We start from the raw sequence: 18939 nt of genomic DNA on the forward strand, positions 1-18939 counted from the left end.
TAATTTACATTTACTTTGTGGCCAACACAAAGAAGTTACTGTGTTAAACATTTCATATTAGAATTATGATTGGTGATTCATGTATATGTATATTATCATCATGGAAAATACATGTAAAGCACAAACACATTTACAATTCCTCTTTATCCACCAGTGAGGGGAGCTATTGTACCTTTCAGCTAGATTCATACCTAGATTATTTGGCTAATTTAATTTCTGCATTCATATCATTGTGTATCTATACACAAGTGCATTTTTTTGTTGTTGAGTGGAAGAGTCCGAGGCAGGGAGCCAGAGCTGCCAAACAAATACAGAGACTGGTAGGCAAGGGAACTTACACAACCTCCCTCCCTGGAAGCGAGCCACAACAGTGTGTGTGTGTGTGTGTGTGTGTGTGTGTGTGTGTGTGTGTGTGTGTGTGTGTGTGTGTGTGTGTGTGTGCGTGCGTGCGTGCGTGCGTGCGTGCGTGCGTGCGTGCGTGTGTGTTAAGCAACAGTTCCTGGAGATCCTCTTGAACCCAAAACAAGACAAACAGCCAAATCTTTGTTCTAATAACACAGACTTAGTTTATCTGTTTCTGTCAGCCTCATGTGTGACCAGAAGGAGCAGCAAAGCCTTAAATATGTGTTTCATTCAGGAAACAGGGAAAATATACCCAAGGGATGAGATTTCCACTGAAAGGGATAGGGTTAGCTGAGGGTAAGCGCCAGTTTTACAGTTTATGATCAGATCCAAAGAAAAGCTGCGATTCACGAGAAATTCATTTTGATGAGAGGCAAAATGGAACCGTGATGTCATAAATCAACAGCAGGAACATGCTTAGCCATACTGGGAGGTGAGAGAAAAGCAAGACATGTGTTAAGACAGGTTTTTTAATTGCTCTGAGTATGTTTTAAAATTCAAGACAAACAGAAGTAAGTGCTGCGTGCATGCTGTCCCTTGAAATAAACGTGAAAGATCACTTTGTCCTTCCGAGAAGAGACTTCACTGTCAAACATAATTGGAGCTAATTAGTACAATACTTGAGTACAATCTAATAAAGGGATTTTATTTTTTACCTCAGGATTAGAGTGGAACAAGATCGCTAACGTAAAAAGAGAAGAGCGATGTCAGGTGTTTGGATACTGAAGTGCAGCCAAGTGTAGAACGGGCGTCATGAAAAGCTGTGTTGCAACAAATGTGGAAGGGGAACCCAGAATACAGACAGAATAACATACCTCTGCGTCAGACTATTTTGTGTGTAAAATTCCCCAAGATATTTTGCTGTTGATTTATTGGTTGTGTGTTAGGGACATATAAAGAAGACACAAACGCATGACATCGTCCAATTTGTATGTTTTTTAGAAATTTTGATGATGGCTGAAAGAGAACAGGAACGTTGAATGTTTGAGGTTTAGGTGCATGATGTTTAATCCAGACAGGTGTCAGGCAAATCCTTTGGTGATTTCGGTGAGATGAAACTGATCAGATGATGGCTATATGTGCATGTTCCTTCAGATTACATATACTGACAGACATGTCTGTGGATGACTCACAGTCTCTAAACTCTGTAGTTCAGGGATGTATGTTGAATCCTGGAAGCTTTAAACTCACAAAAGCCCCATATTAAACTCAAAGTAAACACAATCAAAACATTTAAAACAACAGAGCCACAAATATTTCCTTTTGGCTATGTTGTGTGGCACAAAGTGGATGTTCCTGCTGCACGGAGGTATTTGTGCACAGATAATGAGGTCCCTTGTGCAATCTAAACAATGGCTCTTTAAACTGCATTTTATTTCTTTTTATTTCTGCTTATCTTAAGAAATAATAATATTCATTGTAAATTTACTGGAACTGATGAGTGTTCATGCTGTGGTACGCTCTCTGACCTGTCTTGGACTTGTTAGTATTTGCACTAGGACTTTGCCATTGTCCTCGCCAAATATTCTTGTTGGTTTTGACTAGGTCCATCAATTATGTTTGGTTTTTTTTCTGAAGAAATTTTCTCCTCCAAAGCAAAACCATTGATGATTTTCAGAAAATGGGAATTCTTTTAATTGGCCAATCTTATGCCTGCCAGCCAAAATCATCTCATGGGCAATGGCAAATACACTCTTTTCTTTCTGTCTTTCGCATTTGGACTTGGTCTTGACATGGAATCAAACCTCTTTGGACTAAATCTTGGAATCTTGGAACCCAAGACATTCATAATGTGAATTAATGTTTTTATTTGTGTTCATTTCTGCTATCTAAAACGGTATATGTTTCAAAACTGTTAGAAATGTTTGGTGCGTAAAGCTTACGCCGATTGGTCGGCATGAGATGTTTATGTACGCATAGTGTGTACACATGTACACATGTACTTTCCAGTGTTTGACCCTAAGCCTGTCTAGAAAGAAGTAGGTCATCAGGTTTGGCAATACATTTTCTGTTGGAATGTATGTTTATAACTATTTTATTTTACTCCCATGACATTGCAACCATTTATGTCAGCTGTGAGAATATAATGTAGACCTCTTTCTATCTACATTTGAAATCTTTGTGTGTACACTCGAGATGGCCTTTATATATAATAATAATGGAACGTGTCTGTATGTTTGGAAAGGGGAATCAGTTTATCCATTAACCCAAGTCAAAGAGGAGTACTGCTACAATAGTAGCTGATGTGAGCGTCAGTGTATGCGTTTGTCTGCGTGCATCTGAATGTGAGCCAAAGGATGATTCCTGGTCTGTATATTCTCACACTGCGCTCATCCAACTGTATCCAGGCAACAGCTCATAATATTGATCAGTGTGTTTGATCAGAGAGATATTGATGGATCTGGAGCCTCACATCAAATGACGTCTTCCACTTTCTTTTATTTATATATTGGTATCCAGGAAACTTGTAATGAAAACAGTATTGTGTGTGTGTTTATGTGTGTGTCTGTGCTCATATGTGGGAATGTAAGTGTCTTTTTCCTCCCATTATTCCTTTTCTTTACTGTGAATCCCTGTGAGTGTGTCATTCCAGTAAATAGGTTTACAACAACAATACTACAACAACAAAACTACTTCTACTACTACTACTACTACTACTAATAACTTAATTTATATAACACCTTTTAAAATGTGCCTTGACAGACAAGACAAAATGATAGCTGTGATACACAAAATATGTTTAAATATAAAAAGAATGATTACCAAAATACAACAATAAGAGCAGAATAGAAGCCATGAAAATAGAAAATAAATAAATTAATAAATAGAATTAAATAGAATAAAGTAAAAAGATGACATCAAATAAAGGCGAGTGGGATTTATGAAGTGATTTAAAAGAAGTCACTGATTCTGCAAACCTCCTAGACCCAGACGTGGTTTTAAAGTGATCAGCGAAAAAATATATTCCACAAAGGAGCCAGTAGAGAGAAGCCAGGATTGGGGTGATGTGATGTCGTCTGTTAAAACCAGTGAGAAGCCAAGCTGCTGCATTCTGATTGGAGGCGAGAGAGTGACTTTTCTTGGTTTATGCCAGATAGGTGGGAGATACAGTAGCCTGTGTGATGGGAAGTGTCTGTTTCCTGTGCCGCTTTTTCCCAGTAGTTTCCATGTTTTGTACCAGCCCGCAAGTCTGTGAATCATGGTAACCACGCTGCCAATTGTTTCACAATGTCAGTGTCCTTACGAAAGTCCTCATGTTGCCATTGAATTCAGCATGTAAACCAAATATCCTGGTGCATGATGGTTGCCGTGCAGTATAAAGTCTGAAAGTTTGGCTTGGAGGGATTAATTTTTTATGTTCTTTGAATTATGTTGCCTCTTCAGGACTTTATTATCTCAAAGACTCCTTTCTTTCTAGTATAACATATTACTTTCATTGTAGTCTTAAAGATCAGACAAAGTTTATGTCATCGACTGCTGTAGTCCAGTTTGCCAGGGTTTGCCTGCAGCATTTTCTGAGTAATAGCTTTCTTGCTCGCTTCACAAAGTATTTTAATAAACTCTTAATTTTGTGCCGTATTATCCCTGTCAGAAAATATTCGGTTATATTCCTCAAACTAAAATCTCACCAGGAACTTGAATTGGTGGTCTATATAATATTCCAACTATCCTCAATTACCTCCTGGCTGTATTCTCTCTCCCATTTACTTTTGATATAGACTGTTGAAGGATTTTAGTTGTTACATTGGCGGTTTGTGGTCTCTAGTCTTGAAATTATGTTGACTCTATTAGCATGGTTCAGTGTCTCCTTTTATAGTAAAGCACTTAGTGGCATGTCTCCTTGTGGAAATGGCCATATGTTGTTAACCATTGTTACTGCCTCATAAACACTATACTATTATAGGTGCTCATCCACAACCAGCTAGATCTGGATTAGACATCTTTGTCATGACTTCATGCTTGGCAAAGAAACATGTAATATTTTGAAGACTTGTAGAAATATGTACATTTATTTACTTTATTTTGAAAAGTCTGAAGGTGATGACAGAAACCACCACGCACACATTCGCAATCAGTTTTTGTTGTTTGGGAGCGTCTCTAGGCGATGTGGTTCTCAATCTCCTAAGGACCTTTCTTGCCAGAGTAATTCAAACATTATGTCATTGGGAAATGGTACGTGTGTCTGAAGCCTACCCAGAGAATAGACTACACTCTCCTGAGAACAAATAGGAGAGGAGAGAACACACACCTCTGGGAACAACCATCATGAAAATCCCCCAATCAGTTTTCCCCATTGTTAAGTGCTCATTAACACTTTGTTGGGCTGCTAGCCAAACACTCTGCCCAGCGTCATCACAATATCTGCTTCCCTTTTTCACAACCATCAGTGCCTCTAAACCTCCTCACACAGCAAGTCACTTCCCAAAACCTCTGCCCGTCTCTGTGTGTGCACGCATAGATGTACTCTTCCGTTTGTAACTTCCCAATACGAGATTGCTTTGTTTTGTCATATGTGGTTGACTGCTGTGTCAGCATGTTTGGTCAACGGTAATTTCTTCATGTCCTGATTACTGTTTTCTTATGATGGTACTTTATTGCTGTTTTAGAAATCCCATGGATGGGAGAGAGATACATAAAATATGACGTTAAATGAATTACATGAGCTGTTGTATAATCTGGTGCACTCTAATACAAAAGTCCTAAAACAAACACTTACTGTAGGTCACCATTCTATGATGACACATGAGCCAGTTCCATTTGCTGATGAAGACCATGAGATGTGGTTGAAAGCTCAGGAAAAGCTGATAAGAAGGCCTTGAGTTGAGATTATTTTGTCACAAATATTATGTATTGTCTGGTATTGCATATGTGTATAGGTGTTCATTGTATTGTGTCCATTTATTCTTCTTATTATTATTATCATACCATATCAGTTATTTTTTTCCTCTTCTCCTCTCCTCTCCTTTCTCCTCTCCTCTCTCCTCTCCTCTCCTCTCCTCTCCTCTCTCCTCTCCTCTATGTTTCCATGATGCTTATTTTCATAAGAAGGAATTCTGCTGCTCTCTGCACTGCTAGTGTCACTGTGGTATGTATTCCTGGGAGGGAAGCCAAGGCTAAACACACATATGCCATATCCATTCCTTTCCTTTCAATAACCAAACTCACCCCACACACACACACACACACACACACACACACACACACACACACACACACACACACACACACCTCGCTAACCACTTCATTTTCTGCCCACCTGTATAAACATAGCAGTGTGTATATGTGCATATGTGTGTGAGCGCTTCCTCACAGAGAAGCCTATTGTCCTCCAGGCTAAGATGTGTGTGCTGTGTCATGAATTGGCTCGGCAGCCACAAGCCCACTGATGATTTTAGCTTATAACTAAAACACTGGACCTAAAATAACACATCCACTGACAAGAAGCAGCTGGGCTCTAATACTGCTCCCTCAGCAAAGAGGCTTTGGCATTTTAGGGATCTGGATATAAATCACAATGTCTTCAAAGGTGTGGCACACAGGAAAAGAAAATATTGTCTGAGAAGAGATATTATTGTGAATATCTAAATGGAGACGGAGAACCAGGAAGACTATCACTAGGCAACAAATCAATTTTTAATTTTCTGTTTTCTGTTTAATGTTGGTATACATCACTAATGTTTTTGTAAATTACTGCGGGCCTATTATTTAATTGGTAATTAAAGCAAACAACAACAACATTTGTTTTTATAAAATATGTATATGGTCGGAAATGGAGGATTTGATTTTGAGTAATTGTACCATTTTTCCAACTTAGCCAGAGTCTGTTTAAAGACACAGATGCATTTTTTATCTTTCCATGCAGTTGAGGGGTTTTAGATTGTGAGATGAGGTAAAGTTATAACCTAACCTAGTATGGTATATTTGCTTTCACACTGACATCCAGCTGAGCTAAGCCAGGCTATTCAGCATAACTTCAAACCTGCAATAACTGATTCTTTGGCCACTTGAGGGCAGCAGACACAGGATGTAAACAGTACAGTGACATATTATCTCCTTAGGAAGTTGTTATGGTGAATGTGTTTGCAAGCAGTTGCTTATTCACACAGCCAACAGATACAGAGCAAGATCGACATTCATTTGGAGTCATGCTTTAGGCGACCTGATAACATTTAAGTTCAATATTCACTCTCCTAACTCCTGAGGCAAATATCTGTCTCTTTAGCTGCTAAATACTCCACTGTGTTCCTCTGCTATTTGCTAATGTTATCTGTACCATTTAGTGCTGAACAGGTAGTGTACAGTGGGTTCATCATAGTCATTTCACCTAAACCAGCTGTGTCTGGAAACAACAGTGATGAGAGAGGTGAGAGTAAACCAAAACAGTTACAATTCAACCGAAAAAACGAAACAATGAGACGCTGTAGAGCTGAAGCAGACCACAAATACTCCTTTAATATATTGGGGATATAAAAATAATGATTATAGCAGCTTAAGACTGAATTCTGAGGCATAAATAAGGCATCCATGACTCATGGTATGTCCAGAAAAGTACAAATTCTCTTTGAACCTCTTTTAAATGTTTCCAGAGAATCAAATATTAAGTCTGAAGGAAGAGACAAATCATGGGTTTTGGTGATTCAACGCTGTGTCTTAATGAGATGGTAGAGTGTAACTGTTCAACTGGCAAAAGAAACTACTTTAAAGATTCTATGATCATTATTAGTGTTAGCATACCATTAGTGCACACTATGAGAGCCTATCCATAAAATCATTCAGATGCAGCCTTTTCATCACATTTATATGATATAAACTGATGTAAATGACATACTATACAGTTTAAAACCTCTCCTACTCAGCCAGTGTTTGAAATGTAAATGTATTTAGCCTTTAACACAGAAAAGCTGTGCAGGTCACACAACTGTTGTTAATAAACACACTGACGCAGAGATAATTTATTTTCATACCATATTAAGAAAAGGACATAAAAACAGGAAGTGTGAAGTCTAAAAGGAGAAGCATGTACGGAGTTTGAGCATGAACAGGAAGCGTGCAGTGAACATGTATGGGCCAGCCTGTTGTGAAATACCTACTTTAATAGGACAAACAGATGTGAAACCGTCTAAAGGGACTTTCTTCAACACCCTGTTGCAACCGATCAGAACAGGGCTGCAGTTTATAGAAGTCTGACTATTGTCGTAATAAGACCCTAAACTATTGTCTAAATGTATAAGATTTACTAATATAAAGTATGTGTTGTAAGTTGGGCCTCAAAATGGGTCTCAAACTGAGGTTTGGTTCAAACCCCCGCGGCTGAAGGGGAGAGACTGGAGGGGTGGCATGCATGACTGAGGGGGAAATGTGGAGTAGATCTAAAGTTGAATGAACAGCAAACATCTCCAGTCAGTTTATTAAGATTCAGACAGTAAACTGAAATGGAAAGCACAAGGTGGGCAGAGTTTTTGTCAAGAAAAACAAAAGAAAAACAAATGACTCTCGCAAAGCAAACAGGTCAGTTAAAGCCAAAGTCAAAGAATAAGATAAAACTTATCTTCCTCTTGGGTTCGCAGTCAGTGAAGTGGGGAAGACTTTTCTGTTAAAGTTTAACTTGCGTTTTTTTATTTAGACAACAGAAACTCATGTTAAGGTGAATGAACCATCCTGCTGCTCTTTATAATGCCATCTCAATAAAACACGTTTCATTTAGTTGTTTTCTTCCGGTTTTTATTATTAATGGTTTATAAAAACAAATTGTTTTCTGAGAACACATGCCCTGGGGAGTGTTTTCGCATCTAAAGAAACACTTGTATCAATGACTGTTGAATTGATTTGTGCAAATACAGTTTATTGGTGCCCCTTTCCATTTTCTCTTCATGTCAAACTCAAGTATAATTCTTTACAGAAGGCTGCCAACGTTATTAATCTTGTTGTTTTACATCTGCACGCCAACCCACAGGGTGCTGTTTCTGCTTTTTAGATCAGTTTGTACATGCTCATCTAGATTCACTTCTTGTTCTGTAAAATAAGAAGATGATTGCATTTATATTATAATATATGCCATCACTATTCTTGTGGATGAGTACATCATATGGTTCACGCTGGCAGCCACGTCTTAGCACTTTGATATGAAAAAATAAAAATCTAAATAATAGTTTAGTGTTAAAATGTGACAAACCTCCCCTGATCAATTCCTGGGAGTAGTGGGGGGTTTCAAGATACATTTGAAATTCAATAAAAGGTGTTCCAGTGAACAGGAAATGGAGCACTTCATGAACTCCTCTAAGTCTTTAGCTAGTGCCAAATCACACCAGCCAGTGAAAGTAAAAGTGGAGAGAGGAAGAGTGGAGTGAAAGGAAAAGAGAAGTGGTTAGGAGGGTAAGGAGGGGTGGTGGTTTTAGGGAATTTTTCTTCCCTCTCCCTCGCAGAGTTTGCTAACTCTCCCCTTCCCCCTCCTTCTTTCTCTGTCGCCTCCCCCCCTGCTCCGTCACACCACTTGGACTGGCGCAAGAGTGAAGTTGGAGGAAAAGAGGGCAGGAGGAGGGGGAGGAGGAAGGCTGTGGAATGTGGCAGAGAGAGCGAACATGGCTATAAAAGGAAAGCACTTCCACTCTGTTGCTGTGATGTCACTATTCAAATATTTCCTCCTTCCTTCCCTTCCAAGTCTGACTTACTGACACTGCTATTTCTCCTTAATTTATCTCAGTCTCTCCTCCCTTTATTGCTAAATAAGTGAAGTGTGTAACTATGTAGGTTAGCAGTGAGAGGGGTGTTTAGACGGATAAACAGATTAATGTTAATGCCATTGCCTATGTATCATGCATACAATGTTGAACATATCAGCCTCTCATGAGTTGTACAACATTCAGAAGTAACTGAAATATTAAAGTTGCATCTTGCCCATTTCAGTCTTTTAGCTGTGCGCTTAAAAATACATAGGAGAATACAGTAAGAACCAGCTTCTCTCCTATTCTCATATTCAGATAATCAGTATAGTCTAGTCATACTTGCTGCTGATTTTGGGGTCTGTATTAAAACATAATGAGGTATGAGGCCTATAGATTCTGGTAATGGCATTTGTGTATTTTAAAACGTTACAGATATTTGGGGAAGAATGAATTATGAGTAATTTATGAAACTACAATTAACTATTGCTAAACAATAATAAAAAGTTAGCGAAGCTTGTAGGCTAGGCTGTATCAGACGAATAGCTTAAAAATAATCAGATTGATTACAAAATAAAATAAAATATATATATGGAAGTGACTTTCCAAAATCTTTACTATTCTAAGTTATTCAGATAACTGTTTTCCACAACTGTTGTGTCTTCTTTTCGCACCTTGACCCCTCCTCCTTCTGATTGCACGTGAATGTGAATCATAGTGGTGACTCAAGAAAACTTCACTCTGTGGATGTTAGTCATCAGCACAGCGCTAAGCATCATGGGAAACCCATAACAGCTTGAACAGCAGAGGGCAATAATGCAACGTTTAAATGGACGTTAAACAACACAAGTAGAAGAATAAAATGTGGGACCCTTCAGACTTCGTCACATGTCTTTGGAGATGGTTTCGGCCATGTTTATGCTTGCTTCTGATTGTGACTCCTTCAGTAGCGCTATAGAGTTGCCACTCCAAATTGGAGGAAACTCCCAAATAAAGATGGGTTTTTATGGGGGGGAGTAGTGGGGCAAAGCTCAAATGACCTGTTTTGAAGTATTTTAAGGCACATTAACCCCTCCAGTTTTTTTTTTCCAAGAAAAAAAAGGCAGTGCTTTCCAGTGACCTAGTTAATAAAGGAGAAGTTACATAATGTACTCCGTCATTCTCCGAACTGGTTGACGAAGGTTTGGGGTTGAAAGATTACTCAACCATAATGCTTAATCTGCAGGTTATGACAGAAAGGGAGGGAGGGACGGCAGGAGGGAGGGAGGGATGGAGGGAGGGAGAGGTTTTTAGGAGCTGTAAGAAAATCAAGGCTGAAACCTGACTGTGCTTGAGTATGCACACAGAAGCACACACACGTAAGCACATTTCGCAGGTAGGAATGTGACTGTGTTGCTTCTAGACGATCAATCCAGTGCTGGTTGCTGATTGCTTCAGGTTGAAAAGTTCCAATGAAACTGGCCAGACCAGCAGCAAAGTTGAAAACAGATTGCTGACAGAAACTGCTCCTTTTACCCGGTGATAAGAAATTCCCACTCTACACCAACTTAGAGGAGTCGCTGAAGTTTTACCTTTTCTTATCTTCTTTTTCTTTTAAGCCTTCTCGTCTCTCCCTTGCAATTCAGTGTTTGTCTCTTACCAGCTCAGTTCACAGTCAGTTCAAGTCTATTAAAGTTTAAAAAGGTTAACTATATTACTCAACTACCTGCCTCCAACAAACTCTTTAGTGTTCTGTGCTTGCATGAAGGCCTTTTTTGTCGGTTGGAAAACTGTTGCTCAAGTTTCTTTGGATAAGAATATCTCTCAATCTGTTTCTCACCTTTAGACAACATAATATGTAATTGCTTTAATAGATCTCCACCCAGGTTTGAACTTTATCTCCAAGGTGTGTGTGTGTGTGTGTGTGTGTGTGTGTGTTGTGTGCTCTGGATCAGGTGACTTGGGTAAAGGGAGTTTGACAACAGCAGCTTTGCGGTTGAATATTAACAGTTCTACAGAAGGTGGTGGTGATGTTAAGCCTGTGTTAAGAAGGAGCTGCCACGGTGGTTGCATCAGGGGATTGAGGAGAATATTAACAAAATATTGGTAATAATTCAGTAGCTATGTGACTAGCTCACACAAAGTATGTTAAGCTCCTATGTATTTTTCTTTTTCTGAAAAAAAGGCTTGTTTTAAGTTTAAGTTTGTTTGATTTGAGCTTCATTCAGTAGGCTGAGTTACTGTGCAAAAAAACCTTGATTGATTGATTTTCACATATTTTAACATAAAGTTAGTTTGACAAAAGCAAAATAAATTGCAGTAGTTCTACAGTGTTGTGTTGGTTACAAGCTGTGCAGTTTGATGAACTTTAACCAGTATGGGAAGTTAATATTTGTGAACACACAAACACACACTGATCCCTTCTTTTTGTCTTTGCTGTTTACTTTTTGTGGTCATTGTCCATCGCCATAGCAACACATCCTGCCACTGGTCCAAAGGGGAACAAATGTTAAAGACAAGAGAAATGCACAGTAGTACCTATGTTAGTGAGTGCTACTCGTATATGTTTAGGCATATTTCATTAGTCTGTACAATGCAGTACATAGAAAGGCTACACAGGCGCAGCTTAGCCAGAATATTTAGCATTTTTCAATTCAACTTTAGTTTTAAGTTTAGCAGCTATTTTTCTGTTTGTGTATGATACAGGAGTTTATCCAGTGCCGTATGGAAACTGTTATTATTATCCTACACTGTGCCTTGTGGTTTCTTTATCCTTTCTGGTGGCCATAAGCAAAATTAAGTGAATAAAGAAATAATTGATTATGAGCATTATTAGCTGAGACTGCGACTGGATCATTGGTCATAAACGATGATGGAGGTGAAGGTGAGGACAGAGACGGAGGACAGAAACAATAAAGGAAATGGGATGGGGTAATGGGGAAATGAGGTATGGGTGGGAGGACGGGTTGGACACCTGGTCACCTAGAATTGTTTATTTTTGTTTAATAATGTACTACTTATTGCAATTTCACTGCTATATTTCCACTTTCACTTACAGTTGACATCTCACAATAGGCGTGCCTTGTGTGTCTGCATCTATCATTTTTTGTTACTTTACTCCCCCCTACAAGGTTTGAGCATGCTATTACATATTTGCGTAGTATGTGCTGGGATTGGTATACCATTGGAATGACCTGAAGTAAATCAAAAGGAAGGATTTTACTGACCCTTTTGTTTTAAGTTATAAAGTAATAAAAACGTTTTACTCACTTTTTATTGAGGAAATGCCTGAAGTATGAGACACTAGCCCAACTAACCTCTATTTAAACCCATTTTAACTCCCTGAACATTTTGTTACGTGTCACATATCCACTATCACACAGTCCTGTGGTTGGACCACCATGTGTCCTCACCCCAAACAAACCAAGTCTGTATGGAGGTGGATTAAGACCATTCACAGTGTTGAAACCAACACAAATGAACCAAAACCAGAAGTACAAAAGTTTATTTGAATAAAACCAAACCACTGAGGAATAAAACTCATATGTTTGGATAGTTACAGTTACTTGTTAATAAGATACAGTTACTAGGAAGCAACCACATTGTAAATAAAAACTTCCATAGCCCATTCAATCTGGAATTCTTAAACATTCCACTCCCACATGCTTCCTTGGAAATCTGATTCCTCACCAACAACAACAAAATCTGTGCAGACCTGGCAAAGCTGGTTTACATGTCTTTTGCAAATTATCATTTGCTTAGAATTTCAATCAAGAATTCATCACTTTGCAGACTGATGTAACAAGTACCTCTTGTTTGTGTCTGTTTCTCAAAGTCTGTTACTGGGAAAAATGTTCGTTTTTTTCCTTTTTCCAGATTGCAGCCTTGCTACACAGAATCCAGCTCTCTGACAGAATGACGTGTTATGGCTGTGGTGGCGGGTTGCTCAACACAAGATCACACTGGGAGTATAAAGGGGAAATTGCAACAGGGTATTTTCATGAACTTCTGCTTAACTTGTAAATGTGCTTTACACAATCCCATGTCCATGAAAGTTTAAATCATCTAAACTCTGAAACCTCAGGAAAGAAATCAGTTGAAAGCTGGGGATGACAGCAGAAAATTTCCAGTGAATGTGTAATCCCATAAAAAAATCGGTTAATACACAAAATATGTGTATGTGAAAAGTATTTTTAAAAATATAAAAAAAATGTAATAATAATGATGTAGTCTGTGTTTGTGGAAAGCCTTTTGGCACTGATCACAGCTCTGAGTCTTTGTTGATACATCAGCTTTATAGATTTTGGGACTTTCCCTCAATCTTCCCTGTTGTTTTACTCACGCTCAGCCATATGAGTAGGATTATTAAAGTGTCTTTCAGTGATTTAATGTGTAATACGTAAGAATTTAAGTTTAAAAACACTCAACTAAACTATAATTATGAGCCGGTTTAGTTGCCAGCCCGCCCAGTTCTGGTTCCAGTGCCACCCCGCTAGCATTTCCCACACAACCCTCCCCGCCCCGGGCCTGAAAACCTCCCCCTGGCAGTGTAAACACCAACATCCCCGGTGCTCCGAGCTCCCAGGCCGGGCTGAGTCAGCTGAACTAATTCCTATTGGTACATGGCTAACTGAGCTAACCTCAGCTACAGTTAGTAGCAGTTAGCGGTTACTCTGGTGATATGTGTTGTGATATTTGTTTGGACTATGAATTGAAGTCAAAATCATCCCAGGTGTGCAGCAGGTAGGCTATTTCAAGCCATGAGCCACCTGTGAATTCTGTGTGGGGATGTTGCCTTTTTTGAAAGTTCAGTTCTGTAATTCTGTCCTTTGTTTACTGGTCTCCTCAATAACTGCAATCAATCTTGCTCAACCACTATGTTTGACCGGAAAGATCAAGAAGTTTCCGGAATTTCTATTATCTTTAATATTTCTCAATCACAGAGCTTGCCTGCGAGCTCCTGGTAGCTGCTCTGGTTGCTGCAGTTGTCATTCTGGGCCTGATTGCATGTATCCTATTTGTGCATTTGTGACTCAATTTGTAGAGATCAAAGGGTGTTTTGTTAAACAAATTTGTAATATCATTGCAAAGGGCATGAATACTCTTTTCAAAGCATTGTGGCTTTTACCTGGAATTAGAAAGCTGTGATAATGTGTATACGTGCCACCGTCCATGAGGAGATCTAAATGCTGTTGTCTGTACTGTATACACAACAAACACTGTATGACACAACACACAGCAGAAGAGAAAAAGACATGCAGGCTTTTCTTTCTCTGTTTCTGTGTGTAACCTGTAATAGAACAAAATAAGTATATCAAATCAAATATTTTATGTATTTGAAATATTCTGAACCCTCAGAAGTGAAACTGGGTCTTATGGACATGCAATAAGTACTATAAGACTAGTATAAGTCTAATATAGTAAGAGGGAGACATACAGTATGATGTTTTGATTTATATTTAATAAATATACTGTATATTGTTTACTTAAAAAGTGTCTGAAACAGATTAGAGGATTCAAATGATTCCCTTTCTTGAAACCATTTACTGTTTACAGGGCCAATATTGTTGACTGTATCATCAGATTAACTCAGTTGTATGTTAGCATCAATAACATCCCACATTCAAGGCAAACTATACCTCCAACTATACATTAAATCTTACCATTAAATTTTGTATAATGGGTGACTTTGTTTGTTTGTTAATAAACTGTACATTGTCTGAAGATGTAAGTTATACTTATATTCTATAAGTTAAATGGCCTATATCTTTCACTTGGAAGGTGTCTTGGTCGAGTATTCTCACTTAATAACACATGAGGCGAAAATAATATATACATTAATTTCTTTATTCAGAAATTTATTTTGTCTCTTTCAGGCAATTAAAAATATAAGATTCTCTTTTTTACTGAGTTTTCTCACATTGGTATTTCACAGACCTTGAAATATTTCTCCATAAATAAAGTACAAAATACATTTATTTTCTTTAAACACAAATAAATATATAATAAATATATTAGTTTAAGTTAAACAACACAAGGCAACCAATAACCGAAAGGAATACTGCGGTGTTAAAGTCCCTGAACCAGGCTGTCAAACAAACAGGGGACAATAAAAGATGGGGTGCAATATACAAACAAGTAAAGATAACAGAATGTTTTACAGAACTTAATCTTAGAAAGTGTGTCAGGATTCAGACATTCAGATCTAGACTCACTGACATACAGGTTTCTATTAGCACACTTTGATCTTTCAGCATTCTGCAACTTACACATGCTTGCACCCCAGGTCTTAGAAAAATGACACATACACCCTCACATGCATATACAGACACACACAGTCACACACACACACACACACACACACACACACACACACACACACACACACACACACACACACACACACACACACACACAGAGGAGATAGTATGAAGCTTTGGTTGAATGCTACTGGGAGACTTGACAGTTTTTCCCATTTGAATTAGCTGTAAAGTGCATATCACAGATAAATTGGCATCAGTGACACATGTCAGGTCACACTGAATAAGGCTACTGAATCAAACATACTGTTTGTGGCACCGAGAGTAAAAAGCCTATGAGGCAGGGAGAATCTTTAAGGCATAGGAATTAATGATTATCACTACTGATAAGCAATTTTGATCACTACAGAATTATGATAAGTACAAACCACACTATCGACTAGTACTTTCAAGACCTGCAGTGGAGTTAATTTTTATGGAAGACCACATACAAAGGTCTAATAAGCTACACGATATTTTAAAGTATAAAAATAGAGTCTGATAACATTTGGGTACTAAAATCATCTCAGTATGTGTAGTTTATCCATTTTTACAAACATAAATTAAGAACTTTAAGTGTTATTTATCAAACGTGGACTTGTCCTGATCAGTTCTGGTTCTGAAGAAAGTCCAGATTAACAGACACAGTTAACAAGGTGTCAGTTCTCTTCTTTTCTTTCCCTTTGGGATCCCATTTAGTCAGACAGGGACAGGCGTTCAAACACAGTGAGCCTCTTGGTGGCCGATCCATCGAACGTTGGAGACTCAGTTCCACTGGAGCCTCCGCTGCTGCTGCTGTAGCTGTCCTCCAGGGAGTCCTCGGAGGAGAAACGCTGGAGTCCAGCAGGCTTCACGAATCCTCCGTGGCCTCCAGAACCAGGAAACAGCTTGCTGTCCTGGTGATGCCCGTCCTCCACGCTGGCGAAGGCTCTGCTGTTGTTGCTGTTAAAGTTATTTCCATGGCCACACACACAGTGTGAGGCCTTTGGCTCCAGGATGAGAGGAATGTTGTGGATGTCTCCAGTGCTGGCACGGGTCTGATGGTTGCCGAACTGGAATGCTGCTGCCTCCCGCTGCAGGGAGTCACCAAACACTGGGGAGAGGAGATCGGCAGGAGGTGGAGATACAGAGGGAGCACGGCTGAACCCCATGTTCGGACCATTCAATTGTGAAGAGAATGATGGAGGAGGTGAGCTGCGTGAAGAGCTCAGGAACCCGGCAAAGCTGACACTCTGGCGGAGCTGGTGGCGAGTTGCTGTGGGAGGTTGCTGCTGATTGTGGAATTTGGCAGATTCCAACGGACCTCCGCTGATTTTGTCCTCATGGATGAAGTGACAGCGTGAACCGTAAGGGCAGTAGCCAAAGTTATAAAAGGTTCTGCAGGGCTCTGTCTTGTACTTGGGGTGGCGGTACAGTCCTCGCAGCTCTGCCTCGCCATGGGCAAACTGACACTTACTGCCGTACTTGCAGCTGCCAGTCTCCTGGAAGCCACGGCACAGCTCAGTCTTGTAACGATTAGGGGACACCATTGGTTGAACCTGGGCTGGGAGGATAGACGAGGGAGGGAAGCCCGGCGGCGGAGCCACGGTAGTCGAAGGGCCTGAGGGAAAAGCCTCCAGGTTTTTCAGCTGTCCAAAGGAGGAGAGCAGGCTGCTGCTGGACTCGGTCAGGCTCATGGAGCGGTCGGGCCTGAATGGAAGCTGTTTCGGTTTGGACACAGGGCCCTGGCTCCAGATGTTGGATGACCACAGAGGGCTGCCGTTGTCGTTACTGTTGACATGCTCAGTGCTCATGCTGTGGCTCGAGGAGGCAGGAGGGGAGGGGGGAGAGAAGAAGGAGGCTGACCGGTTCAGCCGACTCTGCCCTTGGACTTTGAGTTGAGACTGTGGTGGGACCAAGGCATCATCCATGGCCAGTTTGATAAAGTTCTGTTACAGATGGTTGACATAGTTAACATACAAACACTACTCATTTCAAAGCAATACACTGTATGTTGAATATTCAGCATCATTTTCCTCTTTAATCCTACTTTCCACAACAAATCTATTTCAAATTATTGTATTGTTCAGCAAAAGATAAATTATTCTAGAGGAGATTCGTGTTTACGAGCTTTCATTTCTTGTCTGGTCATGTTAAAAAAAACAGACGGCAGTCATAAAAAACTAAAACCTGTACACTACTAGAAGTTACATAGCTTTTATCTGCAATTTACATGCAATCACAAAATATAAATGAAATGTAGATAACCGCAGTTTTGACTGTTCTCTATAGCTCATTAATATTCTGATAGCGGAAGATTACAATTCAACAAACAACCAAGCTCTGACTGTCTTCCTTATCTCATTATCTCTTAAAAGTGAAGAAATCCTCTGTGACTAAACTCAGTTCAAAAAGGAATTCGCTGTCAAATAAGTGATTCACAGAGTCGTAAAATGAACAGAAGTAAACGAACACTTTGGGAAAGGGATTACAGAGCTGACCCACTTCAACTTTACAAAGCCTGTTTCTCCAAAACAAAATTAAAAAAAACTTTGCATAAACTTTGACTCACCTTCGTGAAGATATCGTCAAGCATTTCACACATGCTGTACCCCTTTGGCCAAAAGAAGAAGATTCAGTTCTGATCCACGGTTTGATACCTGTGTTCAGACTAAAGCCAGTTTAGCACTGTTGCACTGTGACTGTCCCTCTCTTGAGCTCTTTTAAAGCAGACTTCCAAACTCCTCCCAGGGGTTGGGAGGAGTTTCCACTGTTCCCGGATGACCCTCCCTCAGCCTCAGGTTTCATAGTGACCTCAGAGGAGGCCGGGTAATAAAACAACAACAACAAAAAAAAAGAAAAAAAGAAAGAAAACTGTGTATTTTTAGCTAGCTGTGTGAAATGTTTCAGTTTCGTAGGCATGAGAAAGCAAAGTGGCTTATTTGTTCACTTCTCATGCATGCTCTCTATCTACGCCTATAGTACCCTACACTAGTTTTTACTGTGTTTATTCTTATTCGTTCATCCCTATGAACAATGAGAGGTTTTCTGTAGGGACTGATAAATCATTCCAGTTCTGTGAAATTTTTCAGAATCTGAAGCACTCTGATGTGTAATGGCAAAGAAGGCTGTTTGTTCATCCCACGTGAACAAGTAAAGCAGAGCTAAAATGTAAACACGTAAACAGGCACCGAATCATACATATACAGCATATACATTCCTATGAGTAATGGTAGGTTTTCAGGAAGTGTTAAATCATCTTGTCTTTGATCACACACTCAGAAACTTTCTGAGTGTTTTTACCTACAGAGAGGAGATGTAGGCTTACTGTTTGTATTTACCAGAACACATACATCTATATTCCCCCTTATTTCCTCAGTTTCTGTTGTAATTATAGCTTCAGAATTTCACAAAAGCACTGAAAGAGTCCAACAGCTGCCAGAACACAACCAATAAAAGCATTGATTATAAGAAGGCACAAACTTTGGGGCTGAAAGCAAGATAGAAGTGAATAAAAAAAAACAATCCAAACAGACCTTCTTCTACAATGTTAGAAGTTACATACTTTTATTTTGTGTTCAGTTATTAGCAGCAGATTATTTTTGGTGGCTGATGTTTTT

The 18939-nt window shown here is 39.4% G+C and overlaps 1 protein-coding gene and 1 long non-coding RNA gene across 2 annotated transcripts in view; one reads left to right on the top strand and one right to left on the bottom strand.

Annotated features, from left to right (window-relative positions):
• LOC127363018 (uncharacterized) overlaps nt 1-14721 on the top strand; it is a 32528-nt gene extending 17807 nt beyond the window's left edge. The window contains exon 3 of the long non-coding RNA XR_007884651.1: nt 12918-14721. This is a non-coding gene — a long non-coding RNA (uncharacterized LOC127363018). The remainder of the gene's footprint in view (nt 1-12917) is intronic.
• A 146-nt stretch (nt 14722-14867) lies between these two features.
• On the bottom strand, nt 14868-18046 carry zgc:162730 (uncharacterized protein LOC564559 homolog). The gene is made up of 2 exons (XM_051399428.1): nt 17892-18046; nt 14868-17268 (listed from the first exon to the last, which is right to left on the bottom strand). The coding sequence occupies exons 1-2, from the start codon at nt 17922-17924 to the stop codon at nt 16036-16038; spliced, it is 1266 nt and encodes a 421-aa protein (XP_051255388.1). The 5' UTR covers nt 17925-18046; the 3' UTR covers nt 14868-16035.
• Nucleotides 18047-18939: the final 893 nt, after the last annotated feature.

This window comes from Dicentrarchus labrax, unplaced genomic scaffold, assembly GCF_905237075.1.
Source record: "Dicentrarchus labrax unplaced genomic scaffold, dlabrax2021, whole genome shotgun sequence".
Lineage (NCBI taxonomy): Eukaryota > Metazoa > Chordata > Actinopteri > Moronidae > Dicentrarchus > Dicentrarchus labrax.